Genomic DNA, 18,907 nt, shown 5'->3' on the forward strand with positions numbered 1-18,907 from the left:
ACAAGAAAGCCAGGTTTTTTCAAAGTGATTTAATATTATTCTGCTTAAGTTTCACTAAATCCTAGCCATAATTAATTCAGATATGTAGCATAAGATTAGCAAAAATCTACAAAGAAACCTGACAGGGGTCGACTGAAGGGAGCTCATTAGTTTTCAGGAGAATACAAATTTATTTTAAATTTTTACACTGGCATCTTTGTAATGACTTATTTGGGCCACCTGAACAAGCTCAGCATGCTTAATATAAATGTCTCTCGGTGGCATTAACAGTAGTGTAGCTTCCAAAGTAGTCTAAGAATTCAAGCAATGGGTGCGAATCTAACAAATACTGCTTGATTCTGGTAACTCATTTCAATGGGGCTCCTGCATAAGCACCACCTGGTGAAATACACACGTGCACACAATGCCAGATTTATTCTAAATAATTTGATTTTGGGTACTGACACTCTTTAAGTAGCCTAGAATGTCAGTGTTTATCTGGTTTGTTATGAGGCACAGGCATAATAGTAGGCGCATTCCACTCTAAGTATTTATTTGTTGGCATAACCAGTCAGCAAGATACAATGAGGTCATTCACACAATCAAAAACTGTGCTTTACCTGGGTTTGGAAACTGTGTGTACTCCCAATTTTTGGTTGTGTGGAAGCAAGGTAAGAGGAAAACCACGGGTAGAAGTGATTGTGTGGAAGTAAAGTAAGAGGAAAAGCTACCCAGGTTTTTCTTCTACCTTGCTTCCACACAACCAAAGGTTGGGAGCACACAGCTCTCAAACCCGGGTAAAACATAGTTTTTGATTGTATGAATGACCTCAATTTTTCATATGACTAGTACAGTAGTAAAAAGTGATGACTTTCAACAAAATGTTCCAGTGTATCCCCAGCCACTAAAAGAACATAGGAAGCTGCCTTATACTGAGTCAGACCATTGGTCAACTAGCTCAGTATTGTCTGTGCTGACTGGCAGCACCAAGTTTCAGACAGGACTCTTTCCCAGCTAAAAGAATTGGAGATGTCAGAGAGTGAACCTGAGCAGGGGTGTGGTTTGCGAACACAGACCCAAATAATGATAGGACACATGTAGTTGGAAGAAACTAGGGCCACTTTTAAATAATTACAAACATGCAACGAGGTAATGAAATGAACTAAAGTGTGGGTATCCCCTATGTGGGTCAATCTCATAGGAGGTATGCCCAAAAGGGGGTGAAGGACCGGGATTTAATTTGGCTCGGAACCAGTTCGAAGAACCTTATCTCAACCATGAGGTTACCCCCGACAAGGGGCTCATGCCAGCCCACCTCAACCCAGATCATGAGGCACTGACTAGTGGTGTGCATGGTTCGGTAGAAGCGTGGTCCAGCACTTGGGGGAGTGTCTCTTTAAGGGTGGTGGTGGTAGTACTTACACACACACCCCGCCGCTCTTCCCCCTCTTCTTTAAAGCTGGTGCTTTAAAAAATCTTCTTGGGGCGGCAGAGTTCCTCCCTGCCTCCCCTGCCCCCGTCGTTGTCCGTCTATGCCTTAAACGAAGAAGAGCTGGCGGAGCATAGACACAGCACCAGCGCCGGAGGGGGAAGAGCGGCGGGGGGGGTAAGTACTACCCCCCCTTAAAGAGACACCCCCCACCCTTCCGAACTGCTGGACCACCGGAATTCCAGACCGGTCCGGCGGCTTTCCCAATGGCCCTGAACCGAACCATGCACACCACTAGCACTGAGCAGCGTTCACTGGCATGCATCCGAATAAGAGCAGATCCAGCCCGAGAGTTGTGAGATCACCAAACCTTCCATATTTCCACTCATTATAACCTCCAGCCCTCCAGCCCAACACCCTTGCAAATAACCTACCCTGACCCACACTCAACTGCAAAGTGACCAAATAACCCAGTGAAAATCTTAACAAAGTCTGTAAGAAGTAGGCGAAAAGGGGCTTCAACCACAGCCAATCAGCTGAGACCCAAAAAATTCTTACTTGGCCCCCAAAGGTGACCAGTATATCCTCTTGACTCAATAGTCAAGGCATGGGCGGAAGGGTGCTTGCCCGCAGAACTGAGAGAGAACGAAACGGAGCCGGCTGCTTATGTAGGTGCTCCTATGCACTGATTGGTCCACTCGCAGCATGTATCGGGAGACAAAAATGGTGGTAAAGTGCCTGCTTCTTGGGCTGGGCCCGCATCTCCATCCCCTGCTTGCCTGGTATTGCCGCTGATGAAGCAAAGGGGGCGGGGAGCGGCTATACATTAGACAAGAGGAGGGGAAAATGTCCATGGGCTGCTGGGGTCTGGAAGCTGTCATTGTGCACCTCCCCCCTCCTGCATTCAGCCAGTGAACGAACCACTCGTCAGCTAGGAATGCAAGGCATGGGCCCTCATCTGCTCCCATTCAGCGCTTCGTCTATCGTGCTGTCTGGGTGCTCTTTCTCTCTCTCTCTCTCTCCCTCTGATGGAGACATGTAAGTGCACACAACACAAACACACATCCATGACACATGGGAGCTGCTTGATCTTGCAGTCTTATACCTGTGTTGAATTAAGCGGCCATGAGATCACAGTCCATCACTCTCTTTTAGAGGAGTGAGGACTGAATGGGAAGACCCGTGCAGTTGATTTATTTTCACATATACACATGCAGTGGGACTGTGCCATTGTAAAGTCCTTGTACTTGTGTTTGCAAGTGCAAGAAAACATAAGAAGCTGCTTTATACCAAGTCAGACATCTATCTATCTATCTATCTATCTATCTATCTATCAAATTTGTATACCGCCCCAAACTTTCGTCTCTGGGCAGTATATATCATATTGTTCACGGCAGGAATCTTTCCCACTCCTACCTAGAGATGCCAGGGATTGACCCTGGATCTTCTGCATGCAAAGAATGACACAGTCAGTGTACCTCTACCACTGAATGTGCTACCACTGAATTACAGCCCTCACCAATTGGGAGTGATTAACTGGCCTGTGTGTGTATGTATGTGAGCGCAGTGATTAACTGGCCTGTGCAGAAACTATCCACCCACTGCAAGGGCCTCTTACACAATAATATACATATCCTAAACATTTCTGGAAGCAAATTTTATTATTGTAGTGGAAATTACTTCTAATGTGTATATAATTGAAGTGCAAAGATCACTTTCTTCTGAGTTTGCATAAATATGTTGCCTTTCAAAATATTATGCCTTGTCAATGAAATGACAGAGCATTTCTCAAATGGTATCAAGCCACACACCGTACTGCAAATTTTACTAGATAATCTATACATACACAAAACTCACCCTATCAATCTCAAATCCTCACCGATTTAAGAAGGGTTAAACAGGGTTTCAGCAAGTACAATGGGAAACAGAGAAAGCTTGCAAAACACAATTTAAAAATTGTGTTTAAGACAGCCACCAAGGTCTGGACTAAACCCCAGAACCAGGTTTATGAAGCTAACCGGAACCAGGTTTTATGCAGGGAGGGAGCTCAAGATGGGAAGAAAACAGTGCACTTATCCTCTCCTCTTTTTCTCTGCAAATTCCTCTAGGCCCGTTACCTGGTTCAGCACTGTGTGACTATTGTTAAACTTGATCAAAATGAATCCAGGTAACTTCCTAACTAAAACCCATCACTAAACTTTGTTCCTGTTTTGTCTAAACAGGGCCTCATAATTCACAATAAGTACAGTATTCATAGTTATCTTAGGCTTAACTTAGCTACAGGACTTTAAATACTATGCATTCCATGTGTCATCTTAATTCCAGCTCAACTTGCTTTATTTATCCCAGAGAACCACAAGGATTGGAATTTCTATGGTTTTTTAAGGGCCAGAGAGAAAATGGGACAAAATGATTATCGGAGTACTTCAAAATGAGATGCATAAACTGCTAACATTACTCTTAAATAAAAATGCTTCTGTATTTGTTGCTTCCAATACAATTTAACTACATAGTTCTGATATACTGCAATTTGTTACACACTGTCACACAGGTCACTTGGTGATACAACTTGCAGTGAAATTGAAGTCAGAACCATACACAGTCTGACATTGCAAAGTTTTTGCAGAAAAGAATTGCAATTTGGATCACTCACTATTTCAGCTATAAGTGAGATGATTCAACAATCTTTATTTTCCCATCTGTGTAGGAAAGAAGCCAATAAAATTATGAGTCTTCAACAGCAACACCATAGTTACCCTGCAAGCATCTTGTATGTGATTGATGTCTCACTTAGAAGATGTCTGACTGCTTGTTGAGCATGACAGGACATATTCTATTGGTCTATTAATACATGCCTTTGATGTTTGTGATAAAAAAGGGTTAGAGAAAATGGGCCTATAAAACATACCCTGGAGCACCTCAATACCTTTTATTTTGTTGAAATTACAGAGAAAACAATTTGTTTAAATGAAAAGAAGGATTTGTTCTTCCATGGCATAAAATACCTTAAGGAGGAAAGTGATATGGAGAGTGTGGTAGGAAGGAAAGATAACATAATCTTCCCTTATAACAATGCTGTTAAGGAATCCAGTTCAAAGCTGCCTTCCCTCCTTTTGTTTCAGTTTCCTACCATGCAATGTTTTCTAAATTTCCTGTCAGCCACAGAAACACATAAGGAAATTATAGTTTTGTCTGAAAGGCCTTCACCTGGTATCATGAAGAACGAAATATTTCCTAGTGCAATTCCTAGCTACGTGTGCTCATAAATAAGTCCCATTGCATTAAGTAGGATGGTCTTCCTGTTAAGTATTTCAGCAAAGCATTTGACAACGTCTCCAACAATATCCTTGTTGACAAGTAGGAAAGATGTGATCTAGATGATACCATGGTTAGGTGGATTCACAGCTAGAACACAAGAACAGCCCTGCTGGATCAAGCCTAAGGCTTATCTAGTTCAGTATAATATTTCACACAGTGGCCCACCAGATGCCTCTGAGAAGCCCACAGGCAAAAGGTGAGGGCAGGATTTCTCTCTTGCTGTTGCTCCCATGCAACTGGAATGTAGAGGTATCTTGCCTCTGAGGCTGGAAGTGACCGATAAGCCACCCGACTAGTAGCAACTGATAGACCCATTCTCCATGAATTTATCTAAGCCTCCTTTAAAGCCATCCAAGCTAGTGGCATTTGGATAGGAAAAATCAAATGCGCAACTTGCGAATAATTCATAAGAAAGTGACCTAGGAGTCCTGGTGGGCCACAAATTGAACATGAGCCAGCAGTGTGATGTGGCTGCAAAAAACAACAACAACAAAACCAACAACAAAAAACCTCACAAAGGTTAATGCAGTCTTAGGCTGCATTAACAGAGGTTCAATTTCCAGATCACAGGTAGTAATAGTTCCATTCTATTCTGTGCTGGTCAGACCTCACTCAGAATACTTTGCCCAGCTTTGCACACCATATTTTAGGAAGGACATTGATAAACTGGAATGATTTCAGAACAAGTTGGGTATGTTTAGCCTGAAGAAGGGAAGATGAAGGAGGGGATATGATTAAACATCTTCAAAAATCTGAAGGGCTGCCACACACAGAAGGAGGAGTGGACTTGTCCTCTGTTGTTCCTGAGGCTAGAACCACTGGGTTGAAATGGTAAGGAAGCAGATTCAGGCTGAGTGTTAGGATGAATTTCGGAACTCTAAGACCTCTTTGGGAATGACATAGTCTGCCTTGTGCAGTGGTGGTTTTCAAACAGCCATCTATCAGGGATGCTATAGCAGTTTCCTGCACTGTAAAAGGGTTTGGACTAGAAGTGTGAGCACCATCAGATATTCCCCTTAGGGGACGGAGCTGCTCTTGGAAGCGCAGAAGACTCCAAGTTCCCTCCCTGGCATCTCCAAGATAGGCCTGAGAAAGATTCCTGCCTCCAACTTTGGAGAAGCCACTGCCAGTCTGTGTAGACAATATTGAGCTAGATAGACTTATGGACTGCCTCAGTATATGGCAGCTTCCTATGTTCCTATGACTAGAAGCCCTCCAATCTTAAATTTCCAAATTTCCAGAAAGAGGTCCCTTTCTTCAGATTTGCCAAAGGGAATATAAAGAGGATTGAGCCATAGACTCATCTCTCCATTACTCCTTGAGTTCATTCTTAGAAGCATTCCCCTATCACCTCCCCCAACCCTTTTTTCTGCATGGACAGCAGAATATGACCACATTTCTGAAACCCGTTTAATGAAACTTTCACCAGGGATGGTTCAAGATATATTGCTGCCTGAGGCAAAAGGACAGTATGATTCCTCCTTCATCTGGCAGTAGCAGCAACAACACACAAGCATCTCAAACTATGCCACCATGCCAAGGCAGAAGCAGCAGGTATTTTTAACTTAAGCTGGATGTGGGGGTGGGACAAAGAACTTGTCATAGCAGCAGAGGAAGGGCAGTGGCAGTGGCCAGCAGGGTAGCAACTACGTTGGTGGGGACCTGGCATGCCATCTCTCTGAGGACACCCACACTTGAGGTCAAGCTGATGTCAAGTTGTGCCATTTGAGACTATAGCTGGGGAAATTGAATGTCTGAATTCTTCTCCACAAAAAATACTCGTTATACATACAAAACTAGCTCTTCCCCCAACATACTTTGCCTAGAAAATGGCAGAGCATTCAAACACTGGATTTTCCATACCTGCTATCTGAACTGGTATAGCCCAGTAACTGCATCATTAAGTGGAACTTCTACTAGTCCATTTACCATTGTGTTCTGTCAGATCCACCTTCTTATTATTAAGGCAGAAAGGAGAATGAATTAAGCATATATTCTAAGTTAAGTTTTGCAATTCCAAGAACTTACCTTTGCTAAGTTTGAATTTTCATAATATATCCCTTGTACTAATTCTCCAATAGCACTTGACATGATCTCTACCACCTGGAAAAAGAAATGTTTATTTTTAAAAAATGGAATGACAAGTTAGAGATGGGCTAGAACATTCTGAACTGAAAGCACACACAAGCATTTGAAAAGGACACCTTTCAATCTAATGAAGAACCCAAACACTAGAGAATCAAATGTGGCATTTGTTCTTCTTACCAAAGCTTCAAGTTATTATAAACCACCCAGAACTTTTAGGCAGGGTAGTAGAAAAATGTAATAAAATATAACAAAAACCATGTAATACATTTCTTTAATGTACATATATGCACAGCTATATGCACGTTACAATAGTATTATTAGGAATATTTATATTCCACTGTTCAACAAAAAGGTTCTCAAGTGGTTTACACAGAACAAGTAATAAAATGGTTCCCTGTCCCCCCAAAAGGCTCACAGTGTAAAAAGCAGGTAGGGCCTTGCAAGAGCCATTGGAAAGATGCTGTGCTTGGGCAGGAGAGGGACTATTGTTCTCCCCCTGTTTAAATATGAGAGTCCCCACTTTGAAACATGCTTCGGTTCCTCTCTGGAAATGGTGAAAAAATTCAAACATGTGAATTTTTGCATGAAAGATGCAGAAAATGCAGAAATGCAGAAAAAGTCAGCATCCATACGCTGTTAATCTTTCAGATTCACTGGAATACATTTGAAAAAAACTCTAGAAAGATGCCTGCCCTGAGGGTCAACAGTATTACACGCAATGAAACTTTCAACAACATGGGACTGTTCGAATAATATTTAGCAAGAAATTATCCCTAGGGTTCTCAAATGTACACATTAAAAAGCTCTGGTCCAAAAGGTAAGAAACAAGCTATGGCCTCACTGGAACTATTGTAAGCAGTCAGAGCTCTATGCATGAACTTCTTTAGTTGGAACAATATACCAGGATATACTGCAGTATATTCATTACAGCTGTATCAAGCAGGCACACCTTAAGGCTATCCCTCCTGCTTCCTCACATATTTACTTTCTCAGTGATGAATTTCCTAAATATATGGTACTGTATCCAATTTCCACTCTCTCCTTCCTAAAATTTATCCCCCTTGTTATTGAATTAAAGGATTGTGTTTCAGTTTTTATCATTCCTGTAACTAAACACAGTATTCCAGTGATAAAATCCAAAAAAGCAACATGTATACACCTCTTAACATTATTTGTAATCATGTATTGTTTTTATTTATAAGACCTTCCCCAACCTTACTACCTTTAACCTCTTTGTGTATGCATGGACACACACACACACCTACCTTGACAAATGGCACTGGTGAAAAAGGAACACTTGTTTTTATTATGCTTAGGAATTAATTCCTGAGGCCTACTTAAAAACAGCCTTATTTTGGGAGGGAAAAATTGTCTTGCCGTTTTAGTAATCAGATACTTAAGGAAATATTGTAGCAATATGAGCTGCAGGGGAACTGAAAGCACAATGATCCTACAGTGTTAACCCAGATGTGTTGAGTTATTTAAGTGGGGAACAGAGAAAATGAGGGGCTTTTGGGGGGGAAGGTATCAGATAAGCCCTATGCCCAAATCCAGGAGGATTGTGTATCGCCAATAGGTCTATGAAAGCCTGTAACCAAACTCTCAGTGTCAGATTGTATTACGGTTTATACAAGCAACATCTCAAGATTCCTCTGATGGCTGGGACACATAATACAGATCAATCACTCACTAAAAAATATTATGGTTTGTGAAACGGTTGGAGCCCAGAGACATAGTGGTAATACGAAGAAGAAGAATTTACAAAGACACCGAGTCCTACCTCTAAATGTCAAAGTGATAGTATGAGCTTTAACAATGCATCTAGCTGTGGATAGCCAGCACTCCCCCCCCCCATCTCTGAAACCCTAGACAGAACATGACTGAGTGAAAGATCCTTTTTTTAAAAATCAGCACACATACAAGGAAATGGCAGTTTTACTTATTTTAGGATAATAAACGTTTAGACGAATCTATATTTCTGTACTGCAACTTTATCATGTCTTTTCCATAAACAGGTCCACACAAAAAGCAGAAGCCAGCACTATAAGAAATTCAGAGGCAAGATACTAAACAGTAGAACTATTTATTGCTATCCTAAAAGCCTCTTATTTTCCCTTGCCAAAGGCAGTTTCCTTGTAACAACACTAGGTATTTTCAAATCATTTTAGAGAGTTCAGTGTGTTTTGTGTGCATTCTTGGTTATCCATACAATGGCAGTGCAAGTGTTTTATTCCCCCTTACCCCAGTGGCTTGCCTAAGGCCACATGATATCCAAACATAACATTTAACCAGGATTTAGAAATCAGGAGTAGACCAGGGGTCATATGATACATTCCCCTCCTTGTCTCTTGCGCACGTCTCCCTCCCACATTCCGTTCAGCATTACATGAGGTTGATGCTAGTCCTTCTCAAAGGGAACTATGGGGCCCTTCATTCGCCAGTTTAGGACACTGATCCACAGCCTGACCCCAAACTCTGGCTGATGCTACTTACATCTGACCCTAGTGAGCCCATGGCAAGGGAGGTATGCACTTCCAGGGAGCAGCGACTTCCAGGCTCACCCTTTTACTAATTAGTTTAACATACTTCTCTCCCCACCCTCCAAATGCTCCAAAGTCACAAAGCAGCTTTTAAAGGATTAAATGCTTCTATCCTAGAGCAGGGTGGTCAACATGAGACTTCCCAGCTCTTGTTGGACTACAACTCCCATCATCCCCAGCCACAAGAAATTACAATAAACTGTGGCTAGGGATGATAGGAGTTGTAGTTCAGCAGCTGAAGGGCCTCAGGTTGGCCACTCCATACAAGAGCATGGTAAGCCATTTAATCAGCCCTTTAAGCATCCTGGATAAATAGATTATGCAGAATGTGTAAAAATAATATTGTATCAGACTCTGGTCTGTTGGTATACAACAGTGATTTTCAAAACTTTTTGTCCAAGGAACGCTTCCTCGTTAGCCTTTCGTCTGAGGAATCTGCATGGTGCAGAGAACTCTGGAAAGCATTTTAGGAGAGATAGAATTTGTTCAGGACAATGTCCAGGTGTAATGGGCTTCAATATCACCATATATAGAGCAAGAGCTCAGACTAGATAACACCCAATATTTCCTTATAGCTTCCTGTTTTAGACCATGATTGGCAGTGGTGAGCTGAGCAGAGTTATCTTTCAGAGAAGCTTGTCCACAATATTACTAATCTTGTCATTGAGAAGCTCCTGATAAGCTTCTGAAAAAAACCCCGGTTTTCCTACAACATGGATTAAAAGCCACTGGTATAGAAGCAGGCAAAGCTTTTGAGGTTGAGAATTCTCAGTCAGGTACAGAGACTGAAAAAAGCCACCGAATGGCACAGCGGGGAATCAACTGGCCTAGAGAGCAGGAGTTGGTTGGTTTGAGTCTCCGCTGGTGTGTTTCCTAGAATATGGGAAACTCCTATATCAGGCAGCAGCAATATAGGAAGGTGCTGAAAGGCATGATCTCATACTGCGTGGGAGAAGGCAATGGTAAACCCCTCCTATATTCTACCAAGAAAACCACATGGCTCTGTAGTCTCCAGGAGTCTACACGGACTCGACAGCACAACTTTTCCTCCCCCCCACCCCTACATAGACTGAATACTTCCATCACCATCACTCACAGCACTTTCTTTTGCATCACCTATCTGAAATTATGACACCACTCTGATAGCTGAGAATGTGGATGATCTGCAAGTTCTAGTAATGAAAGTCAAGGAACACAGTGAAAAAACTGGACTACGACTAAATGTAAAGAAGACTAAACTAATGACAATGGGTACAGCAACCAGCCTCAGAATTGACAATGAAGACATTGAAGTGGTGGATAGCTTCATCCTTTAGGATTGACCGTAAACAGTAAAGGATCCAGCAGTCAAGAAATACAGTGCAGACTAGCACTTGGTAGGGTTGCAATGAAGGCCTTGGAAAGGATATTTGGATGTTGTGACGTGTCTACACCTACAAAGATTAGAATCGTTTGGACAATGGCTTTCCCTGTGACACTCTACGGATGTGAAAGCTGGACCCTGAAGAAGCAAGATAGAAAAAGCATTGACGCTTTTGAACTTTGGTACTGGAGAGGACTTTTGAGGATACCATGGACAGCCAGGAAAACAGACAAATGGATCATAGAACAGATCAATCCAGAATTTTCACTTGAGGCACAAATGACCAGTCTCAAATGATCATACTTTGGACACATTATGCGAAGATCCAGCTCCCTTGAGAAGTCCATAATGCTGGGGAAAGTTGCAGGAAAGAGAAGAAGAGGACCAGCAGCAAAGTGGATGGACTAGATTATGACAGCAATGAATGCACCACTGAGAGACTTTAAAGGCCAAGTCGAAGACAGATCATCCTGGAGAGAATCTATCTATGTGGTTGCTAAGAGTAGACACTGACTTGACGGCACTTAATCAATCAATCTGAAAATAACTGTCTATACAGATACCAAAAAAAGAAAGAAAGAAAAGAAAAGCCAGCTAAGCAACATTAGTAGGATGTGGCTTTGGAATATGAAGATAGTAATCTTAAAACTGAATTAAAACTATCTATATTCAGCAATATTTTAACAGCCATGTGGTTTTCTCCCAAGATCACTGAGATTCAGTCTGGGTAAATAGTCATATTTGGTATTGCATCTCAGTCGGGGTCATCTGAGTGATTCCAATTAAATGCCTTCTTTACAACCACTACCACCATGCCGATACAGTCCTACCTACCTTCTAGTGGGGAAGGAAGCTACATTAAGAAATGAATGAGGACAACCAAATCATGAATAGCGTTCTTTAAAGGATACAAAGTATTTGAAAGACACATTTTTAAGAGCATGAGCAGGTCAGGTGAGAAAAGACATTCTAGTACAATGGAGTACTCGTGCCCCTTAAACAATCAGAGAAAGTCAGCATAGTATAGAAAGCAAAGGACATTCATCACATCATGAAAAGAGTTTGAAATAACAAGGGAAACTCTCACTAAGACACAAGCAGAAGAGTGAAGAAAGGTGTCCTGGGGACATTTCCCAATGATTATAGTTCTAAGGAAAATATATAAGTTATACACCACTCCACACACTGAGTGCTGAGTGAAGAGATGGATTGGAGACAAGGAGAAATAAAATGTTGCATTGGAAGAACAATTGAACTGTTTGCTCTGGAGACCTGGATTCTCTTCAGTTATAACCTCTGATGCCCCTCTGCACTTTCCCATGAATCCGCTAACTCTTTTTCTAGAAGCAGAGACCATTCAAAAAATTAGAATTATGCTGGAAAAGAGGTAACACATCGCCTTTCCCCCTAGAAAGTCAATGTACTGTTTGAAGAGAGCAGCCTGTGGGATGTTAGTAGGAAGTGGAATCAGAAATCAGTCACTTTACAACAAAGTAGTAGATTGGTTTACAGTGCTCCATCCATACCCCTTTCAGCTGGCAGATGATTTGGGGTCATTATTTATTTGGAAGCATTTTCCTTCCGCTCTTGATCTACAGCTTAAGACTTTGACACACATTACTTTTTATTTCTTGCTCAGTTGCTCTGCCAAGAAGTAATGCCTGTCGTTTCCTTTGAGTAGCTGTAATGCTAAATGTATATAGAGACTAGACATTCAAAAAGTGTGTAAGTACTAGTTAATAACTGCATGTGCAGTCCAATTCTAGTGCAGAGATGGCAGTTTGTGGACTGTGTGTATGGTGTGGCCCTCCAAGGTAGCTGTCCACAGAACCAGTCAGAATTCGAAAAACACAACGCTCAAGTTGGAGTAAAACCAATCCCGCCACATTTTCATAAGGGGTTGTAGATCTAAAGATTAGACAGATCAAATTTACTTACAGTAGATGGTATCTGAAATTAGTTTTTACCTATATATAATTTATTATTTTACCAACACTGGCTTTTCTTGGAATCTCTAAACTTGTTTACTTTTGCCTACCTCAACTTTAGTTGGATCTTAAGTAAAAGCAGGCAGCAGACTTCACAGTGATCTTCTATTTGGCACAATTCTTTAAGCCTTCTTGGAAACAGAGAACCTGATATGTACCATTGCCATATTGACAGTGGAACTCAAGGCAGTAATGTATCAGATATTCGGTAAGCATATTTAAGTGAATTATAAGATTAGCATTAAACTGATGAAATAAATACTGTTACATTTAGAGATCTTCCAGGAAGTTTCATCCATCTAAAGCCTCCCCCCACCATGACTTTCTATCACAGCTGTACAAGCTCTACACTAAGTCAATAAAGTAAATCTACACTAGAGTTTTCCACCAGTAGCTTCACAGGTGAAAAGCCTATAGCATAGATAGACCTGAAGAGGATATACTCAAGCTTGTTTAATACTCACAAAACACAATTTATGAGAACAAAAAGTTGTTAAGGAGTAGTCAAAACTCTCCTCTCTCCAGTGCATGTTTAATGTGGCATAAAGAGTCCAGTCTGCCTGGGACACTCATTGTGGCATGAACTCAGAGCTTGTTATAGTTGCTTTGGATGAATTAAATCTTGCATGTGTTGATCTTATAATAGTTCTCTTTTCTCTTGCATACTTCTCTCTGCATACAGAAAACTAGCATTTAAGTTCACAAATATTTAACACATTGGTAGGGATGAATCTTGCAAATGAATCACTCACCTAGCTAGGAAGAAAGTCAACAATTCCAAGAAAGTAAGAGGATGCTGCAGACTCCCTCTTTTTGGCAAGGAAAATAATAGTGTTTCAGTGCTCATCTTACGGAAAGATACATAACACGTTTACCTGAGGGTGTGTGACCACCCTCAGGTTATGAACTCTCTTCTCCTGGACTTTACTACAGAGATTTACTGATTTGCCATGAGATCTCTTTGGGATTCTCGATTCCTCAAGGATTTGTGAGTTTCGCTTAGAAGATCTTGCAAATTTGGATCCAGATAGTGGTCAAACCCTGGGGCCCCTTTGGTGCTTCCTGTACTACAACAATGTCAGGAAACCTCTGGTGACATTTTAAGGTCAATTTGACATTATAGATTGGTTACATTTTGAAAACAAATGTCCACAAATTTTGAGAGTTAAAATCAAAGATGATCAGCCCCAAGTTGCCAAAGTTAGTATCTTTAAGGTGTATAAAGCATGCTGTGTTTGAGCCTACTGAAGATTTGCTATTGTGACCTAGCAGAAGCAGACAAAAAACAGACCACAAGCTATGTATGATGACCATAGCTGTTGCTGCAAGCAGAGTGAGGTTTTCTTTAGTGAGATTGCCAAGAACTTGGCAGGCCTTATTTCAGAATTCAGATTCAGTTTGTTGGGTCATAAGCTGTCCAGGTTTGGCTTACATCAATAAATGTGATTGAAATTGTCATTTAGCACTGAATACATTAAATAATACTAGAGATTAGTTGTAAAATTAAATTGATTCATTAAATCAACATTGGTAATAACGATTGGATCACACACAAACAGAATAGGCATCTAAAAATATTCTGTCTGCTTCAGTCTGATTACAGTCCCACTTCCTTAAAAACTGACTCCAGAAGGTATTTTAAGACTTGTTTCACCATGAAGCAGGAAAATATCTTCCCAATCTCCCTGTCACTTTTCACAGAGGATGATCAAAGACATCTTAATCTTTCCTATTAGCTGCTACTGAAGGAGGTTTTTAGCTCACTGGGCACACATGCATTTGCGTAGTGACAACAATCACATACAAACTTATTACTTTGTTCCTGAATAAGAAAGCACCATTAAAACCCATTAAGTAGAAGGGAGAATGTTCTCCAGGGAAGATTTAGCTTCTGTTTATGTGCTGAATGGATAAGAAATATATTCAAGCAACTACTTCAATATTCAAAGCAACATCAACTGAAAGGAATTTTGTTTTAAAATGGATTTCTAATCCATAGTGCTATCACCAATTTAACAAATGTAATATAAACCCTTAACAAAATTAAAGTGAGGCCATTAGTTTCCCTATATTTATGCATCTCACTTTAACACAAGTTTGACATATGGCATTTTTGTTTTATCAACAACCTACATCTTATCAGGCTCATCCATTTGGGAATACTTTGATAGCATACTTGTAGCAGCCTCTTATAGCTGAAGATCAACAATTAATTCTTTGAGAAGCTTAACAGATATTGCCACACACAGCAATTTTACAGACTACCAGAGACATCCCTGTGCATCACCATTATGGACATCAAGCTCTCAGACAACCAGATCTTGAAGGGACTGCAGGGAAAAATCATTTTGTCTACCATTAAAACACAATAAGGCCAATACATGGAAAACATCACACCTGTAGATGGTCTTGAAGAGGATACAAAAGTAATCTGAACTGTGGAAGACTGTCAGGAACTGCAAAGGACATTTTCTTTCAAAAGAAACCTGGAAATGGCCATACTAACATTCTTGCTCTCTCAGGTTTGGTCTTTTTGTAAAACCATTACACCTCCAGTGAAAAGATTTCAGATAGCACAGCTGGGAAGGAGAGTTTCCAGTAATCATGGAGCATAGAGCACTGTGCTAGATAAAATCTGTATACGTTAGTTTCCGACAGGTTTCAGAAACTTCACAAGAGATACGCTAATGAATTCTGAGAAAATTACTAGTGTATATGATGTAGCTTTTTTATTTCCAGTCAGAGAGCAACACATTCCTCTCTCTTGCCTGCTCGCACTCACTCACACACCATATAGTAAGCTGGATTTGAAAGAATTCACCCAGCTTGCTGTTTTCACACAGAAAACAAATTGTCCTTTTATGGGAGGAGAGTTCTACATAATCATATACATATATTAAAACCTACTGACTTTAAAAAGACTATACTGAGGAGTGCAAGTGATCATATTAGATACTTTTTTGCATTTCAAGTTGTTCAAAGTAGTTGGCCAGGTGAGGTTAAACTCAAATCAGGTAGTGTCAGAAGGGAAGGGCTACTTAACATCAGAACTGAATGCATGTGGAAAATTTTACACAATGAACATTTAGAAGAAACAGAAGGCAGTTGGGTGTGGCACACTGAAAGTTTTGTTCTATCAGGAATAACTTTACAAGAACTGTAAATCAAGAGGAATACTACTATTAATATCAAATATCCTTCAGTGGTGAGCACTGCTCATGAATGCTAGCTTGGATCCATGGAGCCCTAATATTATTATTTTTTAAAAAGCCACTGTTACTCATGCTGTACAGGACAGCCTTAGACACTATTCCAGAGGGTCCCCAGGAGGAATCTAGGACAACTCTCTGCAGGGACTACTCAATACAAATCTCCAACAAACATTTCAAAGCAGCTCCCTGCTCTCTCCTCGTTCTCCATCAAACCCGATGTGCCTCGCACTTCAAAACAGGGCGAAGGAGGCACAGAACAGCTCGCCCCCCACTTCAAGTGCCCCCCACTTCAAAACAGTTCCCTGCTCTCTCTATAGGGATGGGAAGTGGGCAAAGGTTGCGGACAGCAGCCCGCTCCTGCCAGCAACCAGCGGACATGCAATTATTACCTTATTTGAATTTGAGTCGCAACCAGCAAGCCCAATAGTGCCCCGCACTTCAAAACAGTTCCCTGCGCTCTCTCTATGGGGCTTGGAAGTGGGTGAAGAAGGTGCAGAACAGCCCGCTCCTGCCAGCAACCAGTGGACATGCAATTATTACTTTATTTGAATTTGAGTTTAATAGGATGTCTCCTCCTACCTCTGGGGTACAATACATCAGAAGGCAGCTCACAAAAAAGGTAAACAAACCCATAAACAGTTATATGGAAATACTTGGTCCAATGTGCTAAAAGACAAATGATAAAAATAAAGTTAAACTTAAAACAGGGGACTAAAACAAAGTAAACTAAAAGCCTAATGAAAGGTCAACATTTGTACAGCCCTCTTGAATGAGGCCAGGGACTAGACTAGCATTTTGCTAGTAATCAATAAGTAACCACATGAAACAAACCACCACCACTTATAGGCCCAAAAAACTGCATGAATATAACCCCTCCACCCATTATCATAGAGTTTGCATACAAATCATTTGTGTAAAAACAGTTACAACTTCAAGCAAACACTGTAAATTTAGACATAACAACAACAGCCAATTATGAAACTGTAAGTGTTCATAAACAGCCCCCCAAATTTGGAAAACCCACCCCAATTACAAGGAGAGCAAAAAACTAGCATGGAATTCCATAGTGCAATAAAATGCTACTAGCTGAACCCACACAGAGCATCTGTGTGGTAGTTTACTTACTTTTAGGGGTTTAATTGGGAGAATTCAATTGGTTGGTTGTTTCTCCTACACTCGCCTCGCCTCCTGCCCCAGTCTCTCTTCCTGCCCTCCCTCCTCCCACCTCCTGCCCCAGTCTCTCTTCCTGCCCTCCCTCCCCCCACTTCCTTTCCCAGTATCGCTTCTTGCCCTCCCTCCCCACCCCCCTCCCGACCTGGCCTCCTTCAACAGGTGCGGGTGCAGGGGCTTCGCCCCGCCACCCATTCCCCTCCTGACCCGGCCTCCACCACCAGCCGCCTGCCTGCTTCCCTAAGCAGCCAGCCGCCTTGCCGCCAGCTTCCCCAAATGGCCCACCACTCTCGCGAGTCTCTCTTCCTGCCCTCCCTCCTCCCACTTCCTTCTCTAGTCTCGCGGCCAGCCGCCTTGCCGCCAGCTTCCCCAAACGGCCCACCACTCTTGCGAGTGGTGCTGACTGTTGGTGCCCAGCCAATCTGGTGCCTCCACAGCTCAGCCAATCAGATGAGTACCGGGACACACTCTCCACACATCAGGCATGTCTATGAGGATTAAATATATAGATTGCTATGCAAGCTCTGGAATTAACAATGCTACATGGATGAAAAAATGTATGAACAATGCCGCGCCAAGCTGAACTATACTAGACTCATTTTGCTAGACCCATTTCTGCCTGATGTGACAAAAATGCACTAGTAAAACATCAAAAAACATTTTTGTTAAGCTATTTGATAACTGTGAGTTATGGCAACCAACTATTCTATGCGGCTTCTATTGCCTAATTGGACACAATCTTTGAAAGATGCTCATCTGCTTTGCGGTATTTCTTCAACTTGACCAGAGGACTGTGGCCTGAAACGAGCCATTCGTAATAGGAGTCTCTGCCCTTCTGCACCTCTCTGAGGCCATCAATGAACTTCCAGATCGTAGGATGGCACATTCCAAGTTCGGGTCAGAGGTGACGATGAGCAGCTTCGGCATGGTTGTTAGTGCGATCATTGCCATTCAGTGTTCTGTCGAACAGATTCAACATTGGTGGAGGAAACGAAGGAGCCAGTCTACCATGTCCTCTCCTACCTGAATGACCAATGTAGCTGTCCTTGAACCAGCTGGATGCTAGGAGATATGCCCGTTTTCAATATGCAGAGCCAAGCTGCATGAATACTGGCATATCCAAAGCTGCACCTGGCTCACTTCTCCAAAGCCCTTTCTGTCTTAATGCAGAAATTCAAATCAAGGAGGCTTAGAGTCAAGCTCAGCTGCATGAGTACCGGCATATCCTGACAGTAGTGCACTTCCCATCCCTACAGAGAGAGTAGGGAACTGTTCTGAAGTGCGGGGCACTATTGGGCTTGCTGGTTGCGACTCAAATTCAAATAAGGTAATAACTGCGTATCCGCCGGTTGCTGGCAGGAGTGGGCTACTCTTCACCTCCTTCGCCCAATTCCCATCCCTAAAACGAGAGCAGGGAACTGTTTTGAAGTGTGGGGCACTTGAAGTGCAGGGTGGACTGTTTGTTTGAGAAGAGAGAGCAGGGAGCTGCTCTGAAGTGTTTGTCAGAGATTAGCACTGAGTTGTCCCTGCAGAGAGTCGGCCGCCGAGAGTTGGCCCATTCCCTCCCAGGAATGGCTTTTTGAGAGAGTGCGGAGGGATGCAGCTGGTAAGATGAGACCGGAGAACCTCATTGTGCAAGGAGAACTCTGCTCAGATTTCTTAGAATTGAAGCAGTGTGATGGGGTGTGTGTGTGCCTATGATATAATCCAGAACCATTAAGACAAACAGTAATCTTGGTCTAGACTGCTTTCCAGATTTCAGTTGATGGTCCATGACTGCTTTTTCAAAATCATTTTAAATCTCAATATTTTTGTCAATT

At 41.9% G+C, this 18,907-nt stretch overlaps 1 protein-coding gene across 8 annotated transcripts in view; it reads right to left on the bottom strand.

The window, feature by feature from the left end:
• PDSS2 (decaprenyl diphosphate synthase subunit 2) overlaps positions 1 to 18,907 on the bottom strand; it is a 125,955-nt gene that overhangs the window by 30,870 nt on the left and 76,178 nt on the right. For all 8 annotated transcript variants that reach the window (XM_053289516.1, XM_053289435.1, XM_053289809.1 and 5 more), the window contains one exon: positions 6,755 to 6,829. In XM_053289516.1, the coding sequence (XP_053145491.1) occupies positions 6,755 to 6,829 (75 nt within the window). The remainder of the gene's footprint in view (positions 1 to 6,754; positions 6,830 to 18,907) is intronic.

This window comes from Hemicordylus capensis, chromosome 1 (assembly GCF_027244095.1).
Source record: "Hemicordylus capensis ecotype Gifberg chromosome 1, rHemCap1.1.pri, whole genome shotgun sequence".
Classification (NCBI taxonomy): Eukaryota; Metazoa; Chordata; class Lepidosauria; order Squamata; family Cordylidae; genus Hemicordylus; species Hemicordylus capensis.